Here is a 19,663-nt window from a genome sequence, read left to right as displayed (position 1 = left end):
TCGTAGACAGTTGTTCTAACTTCCCTACATGTGTGAAAACTATATATGTCAGGCCAGGCAGTAACTCCATTAAGCAAAAACTGATTCGTATATTCATTCTATCAGGTAGGTCTGTTATATACATGAGGGAGAGACTGTTCAGTTCATCTCCCGATGACTATTCACATTTCTCATTTATTTATTTACATATATTTACCCAATCACAAGGATTAGGTGTCAACATTCCCCCCCTTAATCTTAAGGGATGTTGGTGAGTCTAAGCATCATTCTGAATCGTTAAAGCTTTTCTCTTCCAAGCGCTTTGGTGAAGATGTCTGCAATTTGATCATTTGTGGAACAATGATGGAGATGGATTGTTTTGGCCTCAACATGATGTCGAATTAGATGATATTTAGTATTTATGTGCTTTGTTCGATCATGGAACTTTGGGTTCTTGGCCAACTTTATTGCAGAGGTGTTGTCAATCATGAGTGGAGTTGATTGTACTTGTTTTACCTGTAAATCTTCAAGAATTTTCCTGAGCCACACAATTTCTTTTGTTGCTTCAGCTGCTGCCATGTATTCTACTTCTGTTGTGGAATCTGCTGGAACTGATTGTTTGCGTGATCTCCAGGAGACAGCTCCTGATCCAAGACTCATAGCATATCTTGAAGCAGATACCCCAGTTTCTTTGTCTCCATCGAAGCCTGAATCAGAGTATCCGATCAAGCTGAAGTCATCCACCTGTGTGTACTTGATTCCAAAGTCTTGAGTTCCCTTCAAGTACTTTAGAACTTTTTTTGCAGCAGACCAATGTCCCTCACAAGGCTTTTGCATAAACCTGGAGAGGATTCCAACAGCAAATGAAATGTCTGGTCTGGTAGTAGTTAGGTAGTTGAGACTTCCTACAAGTTGTCTATACTTTGTTGCATCCTCAAATTCCTTTCCTTCAATAGATGTGAGCTTTAAGTTTTGTTCCATTGGAGTAGTAAGAGGATTGCACTCTGTCATGCCAAACCTGTTCAACAAATCTCCAATGTATTTATTTTGAGAAAGAAATATGGACTTTGTATGTTGGATTACTTCAATGCCAAGATAGTAATGAACATAGCCCAAATCAGTCATTTCAAAACTTTTCCCCAATTCCTTCTTTATGGATGCAATGGAGCTTTCATTGTTCCCTGTCATTAAAAGATCATCTACATATACCACAAGATATACAACCGTTTTGCTAACTTTCTTGACAAATAAAGTTGCATCATCAAGATCAAAATGATTGAAATTGAGTTTCAGAAGATGCTTAGTTAGTTTTTCATACTAGGCTCGCGGTGCTTGTTTGAGGCCATACAAGGACTTCACAAGTTTGCATACTTTATGTTCATGTCCTTTCACAGCAAATCCTTCAGGCTGGGACATAAAAACATTCTCTTTTATATCTCCATTCAAAAAAGTAGTTTTTACATCCATTTGATGGACTTTCCAACCGTTCTGAGCTGCTAGTGCAAAGAGTGTCTAGATGGTAGCCATTTTGTTGTGGGGAAAAAGTCTCCTCATAATCGACCCCTTCCTTTTGTGCAAAACCTTTTTCCACAAGCCTAGCTTTGTGCTTGTCAAGTGAGCCATCAGCTTTATACTTGTTCTTGTAGACCCACTTGCAGCCAATTGGTTTGGTTCCAAACGGAGTATCAACTAGCTTCCAAGTGTCGTTCTTTATGAGGGCATCATACTCCTTTTGCATCGCTTCTTTCCATTCATCATGAGAAGCAACTTCTTTGAAGGAAGTTGGTTCAAAATCTGTAGACAAGTTCAATTCACAATCATAAGAAACATCCATATCAACAGGTGAATTAGGGTCATCTACATCACCTCCATTTTGCCGGTTTGAATTTCTGGTTCCTGTTTTTCCAATTTCATTAGGATGAACACTTTCAAGTGTCTTTGTCAGCCACTTTGGGGGACCTTTCTGAGATGGTCCAGGCTACTTTGTTGATTGAGTTGGGACTGAATCAAGATTGAGTCTCCCAATTCTATCAATTGCATCACTTAAAGCATCATCCATTGTTGGAGTTTCATGCAGGGGAGAGTGTTCTTCAAAAGAAGATTCCACATGTTGATCTAGTATAGGAATCCCCCCTTCAATATGTGGAATCTGATTATCAAATTCTTGAAATGATTTTTCTTTTCCGAATCTATCCAAGCGATCAAGTTGCCACTCAACAACATTGTCAGTTTTGGATGATTTAAGAAAAATTACATCTCTAGATACAACAAACTTTTTATTTACTTCATCATAGAGGTGGTATGCTTTGGAGGTGTTTGAGTACCCGAGGAAGATACACTTACGATTTCTAGCACCAAGTTTTTTTCTATGTACCTTTGGTATCAAAGCATAATAGGTGGAACCAAAGACCCTGAGATGTTTTACCGAAGGAACATGTCCATACCACATTTCATAAGGAGTCTTGTTTCTTATAGCATTAGATTGACATCTATTCTTTATATATGCAGCACATAGAACAACATCAAGCCAAAACATTATCTTTACATTTTTGAAGAAAAGCATGGATCGTACCATATTCAAGATTGTTCCATTCATTCTTTCAGCTACACCATTTTGTTGGGGATTATAAGGCACAGTTGTTTGATGTTTGATCCCATGTTGGCGAAGATAGTTTTCAAATTCATTTGATGTGTATTCTTTTCCATTATCAGTGCGAATAGACCCAATATGAGATTGTGCATCATTTTCAATCCATTTATGAAAATTCTTGAATGTTTGAAAAGAATCAGATTTGTTCTTCAATAAATAAACCCAGCACATTCTGGTGTAGTCATCAATAAACATCATGATATATTTATTTCCATTTGCAGAAGGAATAGGCATTGGACCACATAAATCTGAATGAATGAGTTCAAGTTTCCTATGTGCTCTTGAATGTGAATCATGAAAACACTGTTTGCTATGCTTTCCTAGAATGCAAGCATCACGTTGCTTAAGTTTTCTAGGAATTGTAGGCAAACCAACAACACCATTTTTCTTCAATAAGCGGAGATTGTCATAGTTCAAATGTCCAAATATGGCATGCCATAATAAACTTGATGGAAGTGTACCTTCTTCATGATGAGAATTGTATGAGAAATGTTGTGCATGAGCAGATGTTCCTTGCAGTTTGAGAAGCCTTTCTTCTTCTATTCCCCTCATGACAAGTGAGTGGTCAGATGCTTTTCTTACCTCAAGCTTGCCATCAAACATATGAATGGAGTGACCTTGCTGGCAGATGTGGACCAAGGACAACAAGTTTCTCTTGAGCTGTGGGAGATATAGAACATGATCCAGAAGAAAGTCTGGAAGACCAGGCAGTTTAAGCCTGATTGTGCCAAGCCCCGATGGCTTGATTTTTGATTGATCTGCAAAGTATACTGCTCCATCAACATTGTCAGTGAAATCTTCAAAAAAATCTTTTCTATGAGTCATGTGGCAGGTCTCTCCGGAATCAAGCAACCAATCATTTTTCCAGGAAGCAAGTGAAGCATTAAATAAATCTTCATTTACTCCAATATTACATTGTGCCACAATATAGTGAGTGGATTCAGGTGTGTGTCATCAGTTTTGCCTTTCTGTTGGTTTCTTTGCTACTCAATTTTGTCCCATGGTAGCTTGTAGTGCAAATCTGCCTTTTTTTCTTGAGGGTGTCTGCCCCCCTTGTCTCTGAAATATCTTCCTCTTCCTCTTGAATGCATATTGTAACAAAAAATACTTCTGCTGATAGAAAAAATACTTCTGCCAATATACAGTAAAAAATGTACTCAAAAGGGCATTCTCAAAGGGCATTATCGTCCACTAAAACTTCTAACACAAGGTTTTCATGTACCCATTGAATCACGGCCATCACAACTTCAATACACAGAGAAAAAAATGACCTTCAAAACGTACACGACTACTAATAAAAAATCAATGCATACGCAGTAAAAGAGCTTCAACGCATCATGGACGTTTTGCCTCCACCAAACATTTTGCCATATCAATATAGGATTATATAATAAAATGTTACTGAATGTTGTGTTTCTTTCACAATCTTAAGACCTTCTTTGCTCTGATTGCGTATTGTTAGAATTCAATAAAACAATTATGCTACTTCTACAATTAAAAATGCTTGCTGAGAGAATTATCTTGGAATTATTGGATGTGTCCTCAGGCCAGCATTCAAATGCAACTTTCAAACGCCCCTACCATGTCAACGGAACAAATGCCCCTGGAGGCGCAAATGAGCCTAAGAATCACCGATAGGATTTACTCCAAGGCTGTGTAGAGACCTAACGTTCCCACAGACAGTGCCAAGAAGAGCGCCTTACACATTACACAATAGGTGATATCAGCTCCCTTACCACTTGCGCATTACACAATGAAACGAAATGTTTCGATTCAGTGAAATTCCCAGCATATTCGATTCAATGACCTGTTTGTGCAGTGCAATTTACTGTTTCCTCGTGGCCTCAGGGAAGCCACTTACAATGGTGCCAAGAGTCGCCAATTCCTATACCAAAATCCCCAATGCCCTCTCTTTTTCGCCTTACTTTCTTACTTTCATCGGTCTCTGGATTCTCCACGCATCAGCAACATACCATGTCATCTCCAAAAACAGCCAGCACATTTCCATGCATCAGCAGCATACCATGTCGTTCTCCACGCATCAACATCATACCATGTCATCTCCAAAAACAGTCAACACATTTCCAAGAATGCGTATAATAGCGTTCAGGTATTATAACCACAATAATATGTGTATAGCAGCGTTCAAATACCAAAACGATTTCTAATGCATACTCCAGCAATTACCAAACAGGATTTGAATGTTTAGTGGTGAGGATTCCACGCTCACCGCACCAAGTGCCTCGCCCAAACTCAGAGATACAAACTGAAGACAGCATCGCACGAAGAACAGGCAGAGGAACGTTTCAACCTAGGGCAGTGATTCATTCAGGTGAATGCACAGCGCTTCTGAAACGTTTATGAAGCCATGACCATTTCCATGTTAGGACAGCTTGGACAGCGCTGGCAGTGTCAGGCAGAGGAGCGTTTGCAATGTCAGGTGCAGGTCTGTATAAAAAGAATATGGCAGACAGGTAGAGGAGTTACAAGGAGCATGAGAGCTAAAAAAGGAGCTGGCTCTGATACCATGTCAGGCCAGGCAGTAACTCCATTAAGCAAAAACTGATTTGTATATTCATTCAATGAGGTAGGTTTGTTATATACATGAGGGAGAGGCTGTTCAGTTCATCTCCCGATGACTGTTCACATTTCTCATTTATTTATTTACATATATTTACCCAATCATAAGGATTAGGTGTCAACATATTTTTGTTGTAAGATGAAGTATGTAGAGCATTCTGCCAGAGGTAGTCTCTAGGTGGAGCTCCTCACCTCTGAGCTGCCTACTGTATCAATAAAGTTGATTCTTCAGTTTTTAACATGGTACCAGAGCTGCAGAGTTGGTGAGTCAAAGCCAGTATGCTTTGATAGTTGAGTGGGTGGCTGGTGTGAAGAAAGCCTCACATCGTGAGGAATCGGAGCAACAACATGGATTTTTTATTTTATTTTATTCACAAGCATCATCGTGTTCCTGTTGGAAGGAGAGCGCTGACCATCACGTATTCGAAGGGGAAAGAGTGATGATTTCTCATTTCCTTAGAGTGATTTTCACCATCGCCCTTGAAAATCGCGGATCTCTGCAGAGAAGTCACGTCGGCCGATGAAAACCAAATTAAGCAGCAAAGGTGACTGTGTCTTGGAGGAGCTGCATGGAAGGTTCTGTGTGAAGCGAGCTGGTGTTAAGATCTGTTGAGATCTATTGGAGAAAGGTCAGACACGTCGGTGTGGAGGTTGAAGTTGTTGCGTACATGCTTAGCTAGTGTGGAGGTCAAAGCTGTTGCATGCTACAAATAGGGAGTGGACCATATAATCAGTAACCAGTGGCGTCGTGCGTGGTTCTGCCAGTGATGTTGTGTTGAGATCTATTGCAAAGAGGGTGGTTACAATGTTGATTTCCAAAAGGGCGTTGTTGCGTAAGGGTGTTTGTTATCCATTGTTGCAAAAGGCACCCGTTGCTACATGCGGTCTGCGAGGTGGAGTCTGCGGTGAATTGAAGGGGTCGATAGTGTTGGATGTGACTAAATAAGAGTGTCATGGTAGTCTTTCGGGATCTGGTTTAGTAGTAGTAGTAGGCACATGGGAGTTTAACACAGATCCCAGGTCCCAGGATCGATTCTCGGCTAAGATTTTCTGCGGAATCGGTATGGGCTTACCTGAAAATTGACGCAGCAATTGTTGGTGTCCCCGTAGTGCGGGGTAGGAGCAATGGAAGCACTGGTGGTCGTGAGAAAGTGCGTTGCTGCATGCTGCTCTAGGTGCAGGCAGAAGGTGGCCATTTCAGTGAAGTCAGGGTTTTTTGCATGTTGCTCCATGTGGAAGCTGAGGGTGGGCGGATAGCATTGTTGATATCCTCCTTGGTTGGTGGCGGTTGGTGGGCTCCGGTATTGTAGCAATAATGCTGCAACTCCTGGAACTCCCTTATTTAATTTTATCAACCCGGTAGTTCGTAAGAAACTTGGAAGTGACGGTGCTGTATGCACAAGTACTAGCTCTTGCCGCAGCTGTCACTTGGTCAGCTGGCACAAGTCCGCTAGGAGCTTAAGCCAACTTCTATGAGCTCTTAGAAGAAGCTTTTTAACTGATGGATGAAAGCTAACTCAAAGGAAGCTAATCTACTTGCGGAAAGAAACTGAAAGCCAAAAAGTAACGCAAACCCTAGCAAACCCTAATTCTACCAGCTAGTCCTACTGATGCAAAGGAGAGAATGCAAACTACTGGAAGGGATGCCATTACTTCTATGAAGGTAAAATACATGTGTCTAGACTACCTCTACCTGAAGAAAACATCTTTTTGTATTTTTGAATAAGTTATTATAATTATCATGCATGTGCTTTTAACTGTTTGGGACTGTGCAGAGGTGGATTGGCGAGAGAAAATGCTTGGAAGAGGTCGGAAAGGTTCAGAGAGGGCCTAAGGGGTCCCTAACACCCTTCCAGAGAGTTTCACAGAGTTTTGCTATCAAGAAACCTCATTCGTGAGCTTCTACAGGAAGTCTGCAGGGGTTCTACAGGATGTTTCAGGAATTTCTACAGGATCTTCAGAAATTTCTACAGGATGTTTTAAAATTGGATTTTGGAGGATGGGTGAATGAGGGAAGATGCATGAATGGATATGGAGGTAGGATAGGGGTGTGAAGTGGCCCAGGGACTGGTGGATGGAGTGGTGAGAAGGTGTAGATAGCTAAGTTGGCTCAAAGAAGGCTTAAACAATGATGTACAAAAACTAGGGTTATGTGAGCAAATGTGGCAAACGTGAGGTAAGGATTCTAAGTAGAGGGTGGAGTGGATGGTGCTGATGGAGAATAAGCAGATGAAGGAGTGGTACAAGTGCTCTGCAAGTCTTTTTTCCAATCTGAACCAACAAAGACTTATAAATTCAAAGACCTAGTTTCGTTGACCTAATTTGCTAGCTGTCATTAAAGAGAATGAACAGAAGTGTGACCTGCAATGAAACCATGTATTTTAACTCATGCAACTAAGCAAACGAAAGTCTGAACTTGTAACCAACTTCTACACATGAAGATCAAACACTAGTGATTGCATGGCAAAGCAAAATCAGTGTTTTTGTGGGCAGCAAAGTCATCCTAGTCACAGCTCTTGATCCCACTGAGGGAGAGGTGAAACCACAGATGTTTGATGGCCCTTTTCTTGAAGCTTTTTATGTTAACAACCTATCAACTAAATCTGAGCATGAAAAGCTATTTTACTCATCAAAAACAACCTAAATAACAAAACAAGATTTAAATCTAAATAGCAGATTTTATTCTAAGGATGCAGCAAAGACACATGAAAGTAAACAAAGGAGGTACTGGGTGCTTGAGATGGGCCCAACCCCAAGAGCTACAGCCTCCTAAGAGAGATTTAGAACTGGTGCAAAGCTGGATTCATCTTTATTGATCAAAAGAAATGTTACATTCCAAAAACTGTCCACAAGGAGAACTTGAAAATGTGCTGAAAGCAAAGCTAATCTATTGCCTAAAAATCGAACTACAAAATGACTATAAAGTGACTAACTACTGGCTAACCAAAATGAGGCCCTAAGCCTTCTTATTTATACAAATTGAGGACCCCAACAGTCCTCCTAAACTTTAGGGACTCGGCTGCCCAAAACTTGTAGTTAACAGCAGTCCTACTTGACTTGCTTGGCTGCCCTTGTGCTAATTGATTTGGTGGCCCTTGAAATCCGAGCTGATGGTGGAGAATTCGAGGTAAGGGCCCATAAATGAAGGGGACACCTTCCTACAAATCCTCTCCCTTGTTCTCCCACGAATTTGGCTGCCAAGTGCTCATTAAAACCTTCAATTTTGTCTCCAAATTGACCAAAAAGACGACACAAAGCACATATTAGACTTGTTGGCATAATGACTAACCAAATTCACTCTATTAGCATAAATATAATCAAAAACATGCAATAAACTAATGAGAATGGTGGATTAAGTCAAATTAGGAGGTTGAATGAGCCCATATAATTATCCATTTTTGGGGCTCATCATCACCCCCTACTGAAAGTGTTGCTCATCCTCTGAGCAACCAATCTATCTCCTCATCTTTGATGGCCCTAGTGGCCTCCCTGTCATGCTACGCTTCTGAAGTGATGTCCTCTTCTCAGTCATGAAACCATGCTTTTCTCTTTGCTTCTTCCCACTGCCTGTGCTCCTTTTCCTAGAGAAGTTTCAGCTTTGGTATGATTGTGCAAGTATACTCAATCAGATGGTGGCAATGGTGGTGAAAGGAGATGAAACCAGTGGAGGATGGAAGAAAAGAGTGGTTGCATGCCTCCTCAACAGACTTCAAGCTTCAAATCCCTCTCCATAATCGACTCTGGCCTGCCCAAAGGCTCTACAGGATGTTTCTGGTAGCAATACAGAACTTCCTGAAGAAAGTCCTGTAGCTTCCTGTAGAAGGTTGAACCATGACTAGAATGTGTCTGAACCCTGAAAAAAATGAGTGTTCATGGAGGGGATGGATGTGAGGATGCCTGGGAACTTGGTAGGGACCCTTCTGCTTGTGTTGGGAGGCCCCCTTTCCGCATTGTGTTCCTGCAACCTGCAACAATTTCTAGGGATTAAACTTGTTTTTTTTTCCTCTCTGTTTCTTCCTTCTTTTTCTATGTGAAATCAGAGATGCAACTAAATTTCCATCACTGTAATTGCCAATGATTAGATCAAGTTGACCTTTTAGCTCTGCCATTACTTCATTTAATACATCCTCTGAAAATCTTTCGAAGTAAGGCCACACATCAAATCGAGAACCCCATTTTTTCAGAACTCCTTTTTCTGTTCTAAAGGGTACCCGGAGTATCCTTGAATGTTGTGTTCCACCAATTCTTTCAATTCGTTGGTTGGATGTTGTACCATAGGCCTCAGGAATCAGCCGAGTCACCACAATAATTTCAGGTTTGATGTCCAATCCTTGATGTTTTATTCTCAGCAACATTTCATTCTCCAATGCATGAACTTGATCAAGTATATACACAACCTGTCCACCAGTATCTGGAATTTCTAAAACACTTGCTTGGCCAAAATAACCCTGAGGTGAAAGAATCACAACATTAAAGACCATAGGAATCCTTCCTAGAAATGTTTCTAAAGTTGATGGATCAGCGGCCTGCAGAGTCTCCAAGAGCAAATGAATCATATCCAAGACATGTTCTGCATTGTCTCCCCATCCTTTTTCCAATCCCATTTCTTGTAATTTGTATTCAAACTCTGTATATGGTGTATTCTTGGGGAACTTTTTAAGATGTTCCTCTGCCTTTACCAAGACTGAGCGTAGCTTGGACAAACTTTGTATTCTCTCATTCAGCATCAGCTTCTGGCCTCTGTAGCTGTGTGCTTGAAGGAAATCCAGCAAGGGTTGCATGCTTTCTCTATCATGGAATAATCTTGAGGACAAATGCCGATTGAGAAATTGAACTCCACTACCAATGGAAGATGGTTGTGTTAGGCGAGGAAAAGATTCATTGAAGGGCTTAAGGTCTAGCTCCAATGCATATTTATCCTTGACACTTTCATCCATAAGGTGCTCCTTGAATTCCAAATACTCAGCCACAGAAAGCTGTTCAACAGCGAATTCATCAACATTGACACCGACATAATCCCACACACCAAGCCTTGGCCGTACTGCAAGAACAATCCATGGTGGAAGAATGATGGCCTCCTGTGTGGACATTAACACATCTCCAAATAGCCCATCTTTGAGCGTTTGAATTTCATCATTCTCTCCCAATACCTCTGTTAGTCCATCTAATAAATGATGAGGCTGCAAAATCTTCTTCCCTTGTGCTACATATCTCTCTTCAGGCTCCAAATTTGATGAAGAAAAACTCGGGCTTTTCTACTCTGGAAGGCTTTGCTATACTTTCCTGTAGGACGTCTTCCTGTAGAAACGCCTGTAGAGTGCCCCTGCACCTCTGAGCGAGCCTGATACGCAGCAGAATCTTGAAGACAGGTAGAGAAACTGGTGGAGGATGACTAGTTAATCGTTTTGTGCATACTTCAGTTGAGGATGTGGCAAGTGCAGATGAACAACAGTTTGTGAGTTTCAGCCGAGCCTTCTTTAATTGCTGCGTGATTTGTGGTGAAGGAGTGAGGTGGCCAGGTGTACATGGCCACATGCAGACGGCAGTCTTGTGATGAGCTGCATGTCCTCTTCTCGTTAATCAGTTGCACTGGAGTTAAAGCCTCTACCACTGCCTTTTTTTTTTTTTTTTTTTTTTTTTTTTTTTTTTTTCCGTGACTGACTACACACATGCGCTGATGATCCCTGGATGAGTGCAATCAGACTTGCTACCTTTTTGGTTGAATCCCACCATCTCATTCATTTAGGCAGTTCTCAAATTACATTCATGCAATTAGAGGAATGAGTTTTAGTCACGTACCTGAAGTCAAATGGTTGTTGTGAGGTGCTTTTTGCTGCTGCATGCATTTGTTTCGGTGGTTGCATGATGGATCCTTTGTGCTATAAGATCTTTGTTCTCTGATGTGTGGTTATTTTGCTTGTTCAGGTATCCTCTAGCCGGATCTAACCTGCAGGAGTTCGTTTCCACGTTCAAATCTTCACCCTCAAGCCGCTGCTGCTGAATTTTCACAGGACCAAAACTTGTCTTCACCATTGCTCTCGAACGATAGATCGGATCGATCTGAAACTTGCTGAGCATGTTCCTATCATAATGATGCACCTCCCATAGCAAAATTGAGATCAATGGATGCACAGATTTCGAGAAAAATGGAAAATGGCTGAAGATTTCAGAGATCAATTTCTCGAAAACCGTGCATCGGAATCAGCTGAAACTGCTTGGGTAGGTTACTATCACCCATATGCATCTTCCCATGAAACAGGTTTTGAAATGGATGCACGGATATGGAGAAAATGCAAAAATGGTTGACGGTGATGGAGGCGGATTTCTTGGAAACCGTGCATCGGAATGGGCTGAAACTGCTCAAGCATGTTTCCATCACCCGTGTACAATTCCCCATAAAACGGTTTTTCAAATGGATGCATGGTTTTCAAGTTAGGGCAAAAACAAATTATGTTCTATGTATTTTTTCTTCAAAGAATTCTGCAAGTTTTTGCATGGTGAAAAAGAATGAGCTTGGGTTGTGATGCAGGCATGGAAATGATGGAGGAGTTTGAAAATTGCAGGAGGACTTTTGAACCCTTGAGGAAGCTACCATGTTCGCCAAACTACTTTTTTTCAATCCATTTTTAACTTCTTGTAATTTCTACAGGAACTTCCAGTAGGAAACACAGTTTTGAGGAAAGAAGCACAATGACATGGAAAAAATGATGGAAAAGGGTGAGGGATGGAAAAATGGATGTGTGCAGGCCTCATGGACATATTCCTAGCCTTCGGATCCTCTTCGGAGATCAATTTGGCTTTTTTGTAAGCTTCCTGTAGAAGACACAGAACTTCCTGTAGAAAACAAGGTTTTCATAAAAGAAGCACAATGAGGTGGAAAAAATGATGGAAAAGGGTGAGGAATGGAAAAATGGATGCTTGCAGGCATAACCAATAGATTCCAAGCTTTAGATTCCCTTCCAAAATCGAATCTGGCTCGCTTGAAGGTTCTATAGGATGTTTCCTGTAGAAATACAGAACTTCTTGTAGAAGGCACAAAAATTCCTTTGTCTTTGTTTTGAGTGATCCTCCTGACCTGCAATGTCCTTCTTGCAACCTGCAATTATCCAATGGAAATTAGGTTTATTTTTATTTCTCTTTTTCTCCTTTTTTTTGAAAAACAACTAGGGCGCCTCATGGAGGTTTTCACCCTAATTTCCTGCCCTGGGCGCCTCCAAGGGAGGTTTTCACCCAGAGATCTTATTCTCTTTTCTCTTTTTTCCCAACCCATTGACCGCCTCATGGAGGTTTTCAATCAATGAGCCAATCTAAGGCGCCTCCAAGGAGGTTTTCACCTTAGATTTTTATTTTTCTTCTTTTTTTCATTTTTTTTCTTTTTTCCTTTTTTCTACCCTACCCTACTTGAAAAACAAAATCATTTTCAAGTATAAGAATACTTCCAATGGAGCCATGTGCACATCGAGATTAGAGACAAGATGATGTGAAGGCTCGAAATGCATGCTTTGACAGCTATCCAGATTTCAAAGACAAAATGATCTGACTTTGAAGGGATCAAACATAGCTGAGGAAGAGAGTACTGCTGCAACTTAGTGACTGTCTGGAACCATGTCTCAATATAGCTTTGATATCCTTGGTCCTTTTGCTGATCTGGATCATTCTTCATGTCACCTTCTATCATGACCTTCTCATCTTCCTCTTTTTGCTGATCTTTCTCTTGAGTACATGGAGGATTTGATGGTAACCATGAGGGAACTCTCTCGATCTCTGATTCTGATCTCTTCTCTTCATCAAGTGCAGCCCATGGTTCTTTGATCTCCTCTTTTGAATCTTCTTTTGTCGGATGTGGCTCTTCAATGCTTTCAAGATAATCTCTTTTTTGCAATGCTTTTCCTGAGCTATGGTGAAGATAATTAAGCTCAAGAGGAGTCATTTTGACATGTTGTGCCTCAGCTTTGCAATTAGGTTGAGCTATTCCAATAATACATATTTCATTAAATTTGGAATTAAATAGTGGATATAGAATTTCAAAATAACCAAAATACTCAATTTTAATGATGTCCTTGTAATAAAAAATTTCCAAATTTAATTCAAATATGTGTTCAATGTGCGGGTTTGGAAATGGTGGTATGGGTAGTTGAGTGGGGGTGTATATTTGAGATGGACGTGGATGGGGTTATGGTTGGGCAGGCATTTGGGGTTGCCTTGGTGGAGCAGAAGGCAATGGTTGTGGATGAGCAGGTGGTGGAGGAAAAGAAGCGGGAGGAGTGTTGTATTGGGGCCTCCACCCCTGATGAGGTGCATTCCACTGAGGTTGTGGCTGAGCATAAGAGTGAAACGAATGAGAAACTGGTTGGGCATAATATGGATCTGTGAAGGAACAAGGAGGAGGTGTGAACCAGAAAGGATGAGCAGGGGGACCCCAAGAAGGCATGAAAGTGGCTTGATAGGGGTCATAATAGGTCTCGGGTGTCCCTTGCAGTTCCTGCTGGTAAGATCTAGGTCCATGCGGCCTCCTTTGGTTCATATAATAGAGTGATTCAGTGGCTCCTTTGGCTCTTCGATATGCAGCTTTGATTCTAGGCAAGGAAGGGCACTGATTTGTGGGATGGTCTTCTTCACAGAAAAAACACACTTCTATGGAGTGCAATGGACATTCATTCCTAGGATGCTTTCTAGTGCACCTGGGACAAAAGATGGCCAAAGCCCTCTTGGCTTCTTCTTGCTTCCTTTGGATCCGCAAGGTATCCAGTTGCATGGCAAGAAACTGCATCATATCACTCTTGAAATCTTCCATCTGATTTTCAAATTCGTTTTTGGATAAGGTACTGCTCCCAACATTTCTATTTGTAGCCATTTGCTCCAGAGGAATGTTTTCTTCTTCTTCTTCCCTTGAGGTTCTTCAAATATGTCTTGTTGTCCACCTAAGGGTTCTTTAATCACAGCCATCGAAGAAGAGAGAAGGTTGGCTGTGTGAAGCAGTGGGGGTGTTGTGCAAACATTTTTCTAACTTATCTCTACTCCTACAAGACAAGAAAGGAACTCTTTTTGGTTGATTTTTGCTTTTTCTGCTTGTACCTGCAAAAACTAAAATAGATTGAACTGCAACTAACTATCTTGCTGAAATGAAAATGCGGAATTGAAATGAAAGCAGGAAAGGACTAATCTATTTTGCTCAAATGAAATTGCAGGAATGAAATGCTAGGCTACGCTTGCGGAATTGAAATGCTAATCTACGCTTGCAGAAATGAAATTGCGGAATTGAAATGCTAATCTATGAAAGCGAGAAATGCTAATCTACTTTTGTAGAAACGAAATCGCATAATGGAAATGAAATAAACTACTTAGCAAAAGGTTGTAGTAGAAAATAGAAGAATAGCAGCAATCACCAATACTCTAACGCCTCCCTGGCAACAGCGCCAAAAAGATGGTCGGCTCCAGTATTGTAGCAATAATGCTACAACTCCTGGAACTCCCTTCTTTAATTTTATCAACCCGGTAGTTCGTAACAAACTTGGAAGCAACGGTGTTGTATGCACAAGTACTAGCTCTTGCCGCAGCTGTCACTTGGTCAGCTGGCACAAGTCCGCTAGGAGCTTAAGCCAACTTCTATGAGCTCTTAGAAGAAGCTTTTTAACTGGTGGATGAAAGCTAACTCAAAGGAAGCTAATCTACTTGCAGAAAGAAACTGAAAGCCAAAAAGTAACGCAAACCCTAGCAAACCCTAATTCTACCAGCTAGTCCTACTACTGCAAAGGAGAGAATGCAAACTACTGGAAGGGATGTCATTACTTCTACGAAGGTAAAATACATGTGTCTAGACTACCTCTACCTAAATAAAACATCTTTTTGTATTTTTGAATAAGTTATTAGAATTATCATGCATGTGCTTTTAATTATTTGTGACTGTGCAGAGATGGATTGGCAAGAGGAAATGCTTGGAGGAGGTCGGGAAGGTTCAGAGAGGGCCTAAGGGGTCCCTAACACCCTTCCAGAGAGTTTCACAGAGTTTGGCTATCAAGAAACCTCATTCGTGAGCTTCTATAGGAAGTCTGCAGGGGTTCTACAGGATGTTTCAGGAATTTCTACATGATCTTCAGAAATTTCTACAGGATGTTTTAAAATTGGATTTTGGAGGATGGGTGAGTGAGGGAAGATGCATGAATGGATATGGAGGTAGGATAGGGGTGTGAAGTGGCCCAGGGACTGGTGGATGGAGTGGTGAGAAGGTGTAGATAGCTAAGTTGGCTCAAAGAAGGCTTAAACAATGATGTACAAAAACTAGGGTTATGTGAGCAAATGTGGCAAACGTGAGGTAAGGATTCTAAGTAGAGGGTGGAGTGGATGGTGCTGATGGAGAATAAGCAGATGAAGGAGTGGTACAGGTGCTCTGCAAGTCATTTTTCCAATCTGAACCAAGAAAGACTTGTAAATTCAAAGACCTAGTTTCGTTGACCTAATTTGCTAGCTGTCAGTAAAGAGAATGAACAGAAGTGTGACCTGCAATGAAACCACGTATTTTAACTCATGCAACTAAGCAAATGAATGTCTGAACTTGTAAGCAACTTCTACACATGAAGATCAAACACTAGATATTGCATGGCAAAGCAAAATCAGTGTTTTTGTGGGCAGCAACATCATCCTAGTCACAGCTCCTGATCCCACTGAGGGAGAGGTGAAACCACAGATGTTTGATGGACCTTTTCTTGAAGATTTTTCTGTTAAAAACCTATCAACTAAATCTGAGCATGAAAAGCTATTTTACTCATCAAAAACAACCTAAATAACAAAACAAGATTTAAATCTAAATAGCAGATTTTATTCTAAGGATGCAGCAAAGACACATGAACGTAAACAAAGGAGGTACTGGGCGCTTGAGATGGGCCCAACCCCAAGAGCTACAGTCTCCTAAGAGAGATTTAGAGCTGGTGCAAAGCTGGATTCATCTTTATTGATCAAAAGAAATGTTACATTCCAAAAACTGTCCACAAGGAGAACTTGAAAATGTGCTGAAAGCAAAGCTAATCTACTGCCTAAAAATCAAATTACAAAATGACTACAAAATGACTATAAAGTGACTAACTACTGGCTAACCAAAATGAGGCCCTAAGCCTTCTTATTTATACAAATTGAGGACCCCAACAGTCCTCCTAAACTTTAGGGACTCGGCTGCCCAAAACTTGTAGTTAACAGTAGTCCTACTTGACTTGCTTGGCTGCCCTTGTGCTAATTGATTTGGTGGCCCTTGAACTCCGAGCTGATGGTGGAGAATTCGAGGTAAGGGCCCGTAAATGAAGGGGACACCTTCCTACAAATCCTCTCCCTTGTTCTCCCACGAATTTGGTTACCAAGTGCTCATTAAAACCTTCAATTTTGTCTCCAAGTTGACCAAAAAGACTACACAAAGCACACATTAGACTTGTTGGCAATGACTAACCCAATTCACTCTATTAGCATAAATATAATCAAAAACATGCAATAAACTAATGAGAATGGTGGATTAAGTCAAATTAGGAGGTTGAATGAGCCCATATAATTATCCATTTTTGGGGCTCATCAGCGGTGGTGTTGGGAGGCTGGAAAAGGTGTAAGGCCCTAACTATTGTTTTCTTTTAAAAAAATTATTGGGGTTTCAAGGTTTCAATATTTTTTCTTTTAAAAAATTCATTTGTGGGTGCATATGAATAAGGGAGACACCTTTTTATTTAAAAGGAAATAAGGGTTTTCAATTTTAAAAAAAAAAAGAAGAATTTTGTTTTTTTTGTTTTTTGCATCCAGTTGGAAAAGTTTTTTTTATTAATAGAGAGCATCTAGTTTTTTTTTAAATTTCTCTTTGGATCTGGAGATAGATCCGTCTTTTAAATCACTGGAGGTCATTTTTTAGGGAGATTTGTCAAGATGAACAATCAGATGGCAGAGGCTTATCTGAACGAGAGCAATAAGCTCGATGGTTCCAATTACTCCAATTGGAAATTTAAGTTGCAGACCCTGTTAGAGGGGCAAAACGCATGGGCAATCGCAACCGGTGATGAGTTGAAGCCAACCTTAGCCACAGGCGAAACAAAAGCAACAAAACAGGACTGGGAAAAGAGGGAGAACAAGGCAAAGGTGCTTCTCAAATTGTCTGTGAAAGATTGCATTATTCCTCATATTCGAGAATTTAAAGCTGCAACAGACATCTGGACAACTCTCAAATACTTGTACAAGATCAAGAACACAAATCACCTACTATTTCTAAAGAGCAAGATTCTCTCCATTAAAATGGAGGAGAATGAATCAGTAACAACGTTCATCTCTCGTATCAAGGAGCTTAAGAATAAGCTAGGCAACATTGGCGAAACAGTATCAGAAACTGATTTGGTCATCATTACCATGAATGGTATGACTGACAACTATCAGATGTTAATCACTGGGCTGAATTCGAGAGAAAAAGCCCTCGAGTTTGAAGAATTGACATGGATCCTAATGCAGGAGGAGGAAAGTCAAATAACCTTGAAACCCCAGAGCTCAAATCTTGCCCTAATGGAAAAGAAGAAGCCCTTCAGAGGAAAGACAAATGCAACACACAAAAGTAGAGGAACCCCACAAAGAAAGCCACCTCCATCTCAAGGTATGTCTTCAAATAGAAGTGATTCAGGACCAAATTTTTTTATTATAGTAAATTTGGTCACATGGCTAAACATTGTCGAAAGAAAAAGGTTGATGAAGGTCAATAGAGATACAAGACGCATGCAAGCCATCTAGCTAATGCAGATCAGAATTCGAATATCAAATTGTTCGTATGTGATTCTGTGCTATCAATTAAGGAGGATGAAGCAGAAATCTGGTTCGTGGACTCAGGAGCCTCCTTCCATATGACTGGTAAGAGGCAATGGTTTAAAAATTTCAGAGAATCCAGCACTAGTACGAAAGTCTACCTTGGAGACGATACAAGGTATGAAATCAAGGGATATGGTGATGTCCCTGTCATACTACCTGATCGAAACATTAGGCATATTCATGATGTTATGTATATACCTGGGATAAAAAAGAACCTGATTTCTGTATCTAGAATAACATATCAGGATCTTAAGGTAGAGTTATTTAAATCTTATTATGTAATTAAAGACATGCTGGATTGGATGAAGTCCATTGCAATAGGTGTACGTGTAGGAGGATTGTATAAACTGGATGTCAGATGTGCGTTACATCAAGCGTTGGCATCATCAACCATGTCTACAGAGAATCTCTCACATCAAAGATTTTGGCATATAAACTTCAGTGACCTACTACTTCTTCATAAAAAAGGTATGGTGAATGGTATTCCTGTTTTGAAGAGTATGCATGTTGACTATGAAGCATGTTCCCTTAGTAAATTACATAGCAATGAATTTCCTATTATTATTGATAGGAAGCAAAGGGATATACTTGAACTTGTACACGCTGATTTATGTGGGCCAATGCCGACAAGGTCGTTAGGAGGGGCCTACTATTTTCTTATTTTTGTTGATGAATGTACAAGGTTCACCTGGGTGTATTTTCTCAGGCAGAAAATTCATGCTTTTGAATACTTTAAGCAATTCAGAAGTATGATTGAGAAGAAAACAGGTAAGTTCATCAAAATTCTTCGCTCAGACCAAGGTGGAGAATTCAAGAAGGGTGACTTCATCAAATACTACAAAGAACACGGGATACAATAGTAGTTCACAACACCTTACACTCCTTAGCAAAATGGGGTTGTGGAAAGGAAAAACATAACCCTCGTGGAGTGTGCCCACAGTATGTTTTAAAGTGATGAATCTGACCAATGGTTTTTGGGCAGAAGGCGTAAATAATGCAGTGTGTCTTAAGAATAGGAGTCCTACTAAGTGTTTGGATTATAAAACTCATTTCAAAGCATTGTTTGGTTTCAAGCCTGCAGTAAGTCATCTTAGAGTCTTTGGATGTAAGGCTTTTGATCATGTCCCAAGAGAACATAGCAAGAAGTTAGATTCTAAATCCATTAAGAGTACTTTTGTTGGATAATGCAGTGAGTTTAAGGTTGTTTAATCCTTCTACTCACAAGGTATTTGCAAGTAGAGATGTTGTATTCCATGAATAGGTAGATGATGGGAACCTTTTTCGTAGTGATGAATAATGGCATGTTCCTTTACTGTTAGACGAAGGTGATGAAACAGGGTCCGGTGAGTAACAACAGCAGCAGGAGAAAGAAGTGGTTGTTCAAATCAGGTTTGAAACCAGTCCGCAAAGGGGAGATTAGAACAGGTTTGAAGCCACTCCACCACTAAGGATATCAGGTAGGAAAACTCAATTTCTAGCAAGATATAGGGAGAATTCTTTTATAACTAGTATGTTAAGTGTTGTTGAACCCTCTAGTTATAAAGAAGCTAGTCAATATAGTGAATGGAGGGTAGTCATGGAAGAGGAATATGAATCAATACTTAAAAACAAAACTTGGGATCTAGTTGAGTTACCTAA

At 40.4% G+C, this 19,663-nt stretch overlaps 1 protein-coding gene across 1 annotated transcript; it reads right to left on the bottom strand.

Moving 5' to 3' along the window:
- Positions 1-5,589: 5,589 nt before the first annotated feature.
- LOC149245989 (sucrose synthase 2-like) lies at positions 5,590-10,299 on the bottom strand. The gene is made up of 4 exons (XM_089439357.1): positions 9,889-10,299; positions 9,483-9,735; positions 6,283-6,527; positions 5,590-5,706 (listed from the first exon to the last, which is right to left on the bottom strand). Exons 1-4 carry the CDS (start codon positions 10,297-10,299, stop codon positions 5,590-5,592), a joined length of 1,026 nt encoding a protein of 341 aa, XP_089295483.1.
- Positions 10,300-19,663: the final 9,364 nt, after the last annotated feature.

This window comes from Pinus tabuliformis, chromosome 7 (genome assembly GCF_031772625.1).
Source record: "Pinus tabuliformis cultivar Carrire ecotype Pingquan chromosome 7, CPIR1, whole genome shotgun sequence".
Classification (NCBI taxonomy): domain Eukaryota; kingdom Viridiplantae; phylum Streptophyta; class Pinopsida; order Pinales; family Pinaceae; genus Pinus; species Pinus tabuliformis.
This window is presented reverse-complemented; position numbering and strand designations above follow the sequence as displayed.

What these genes read in the sequence shown, in the direction of transcription:
- LOC149245989 (XM_089439357.1), bottom strand. Translation starts at nt 10,299, where the DNA reads ATGTCCACACAGGAGGCCATCATTCTTCCACCATGGATTGTTCTTGCA. An exon ending in GCTGATTCCTGAGGCCTATG is followed by an intron (nt 6,528 to 9,482) that starts GTACAACATCCA and finishes CAGGAGTTGCAG; the next exon opens with CATTATTGCTACAATACCGG. An exon ending in ATTGCTGCGTCAATTTTCAG is followed by an intron (nt 5,707 to 6,282) that starts GTAAGCCCATAC and finishes ACTTCTCTGCAG; the next exon opens with AGATCCGCGATTTTCAAGGG.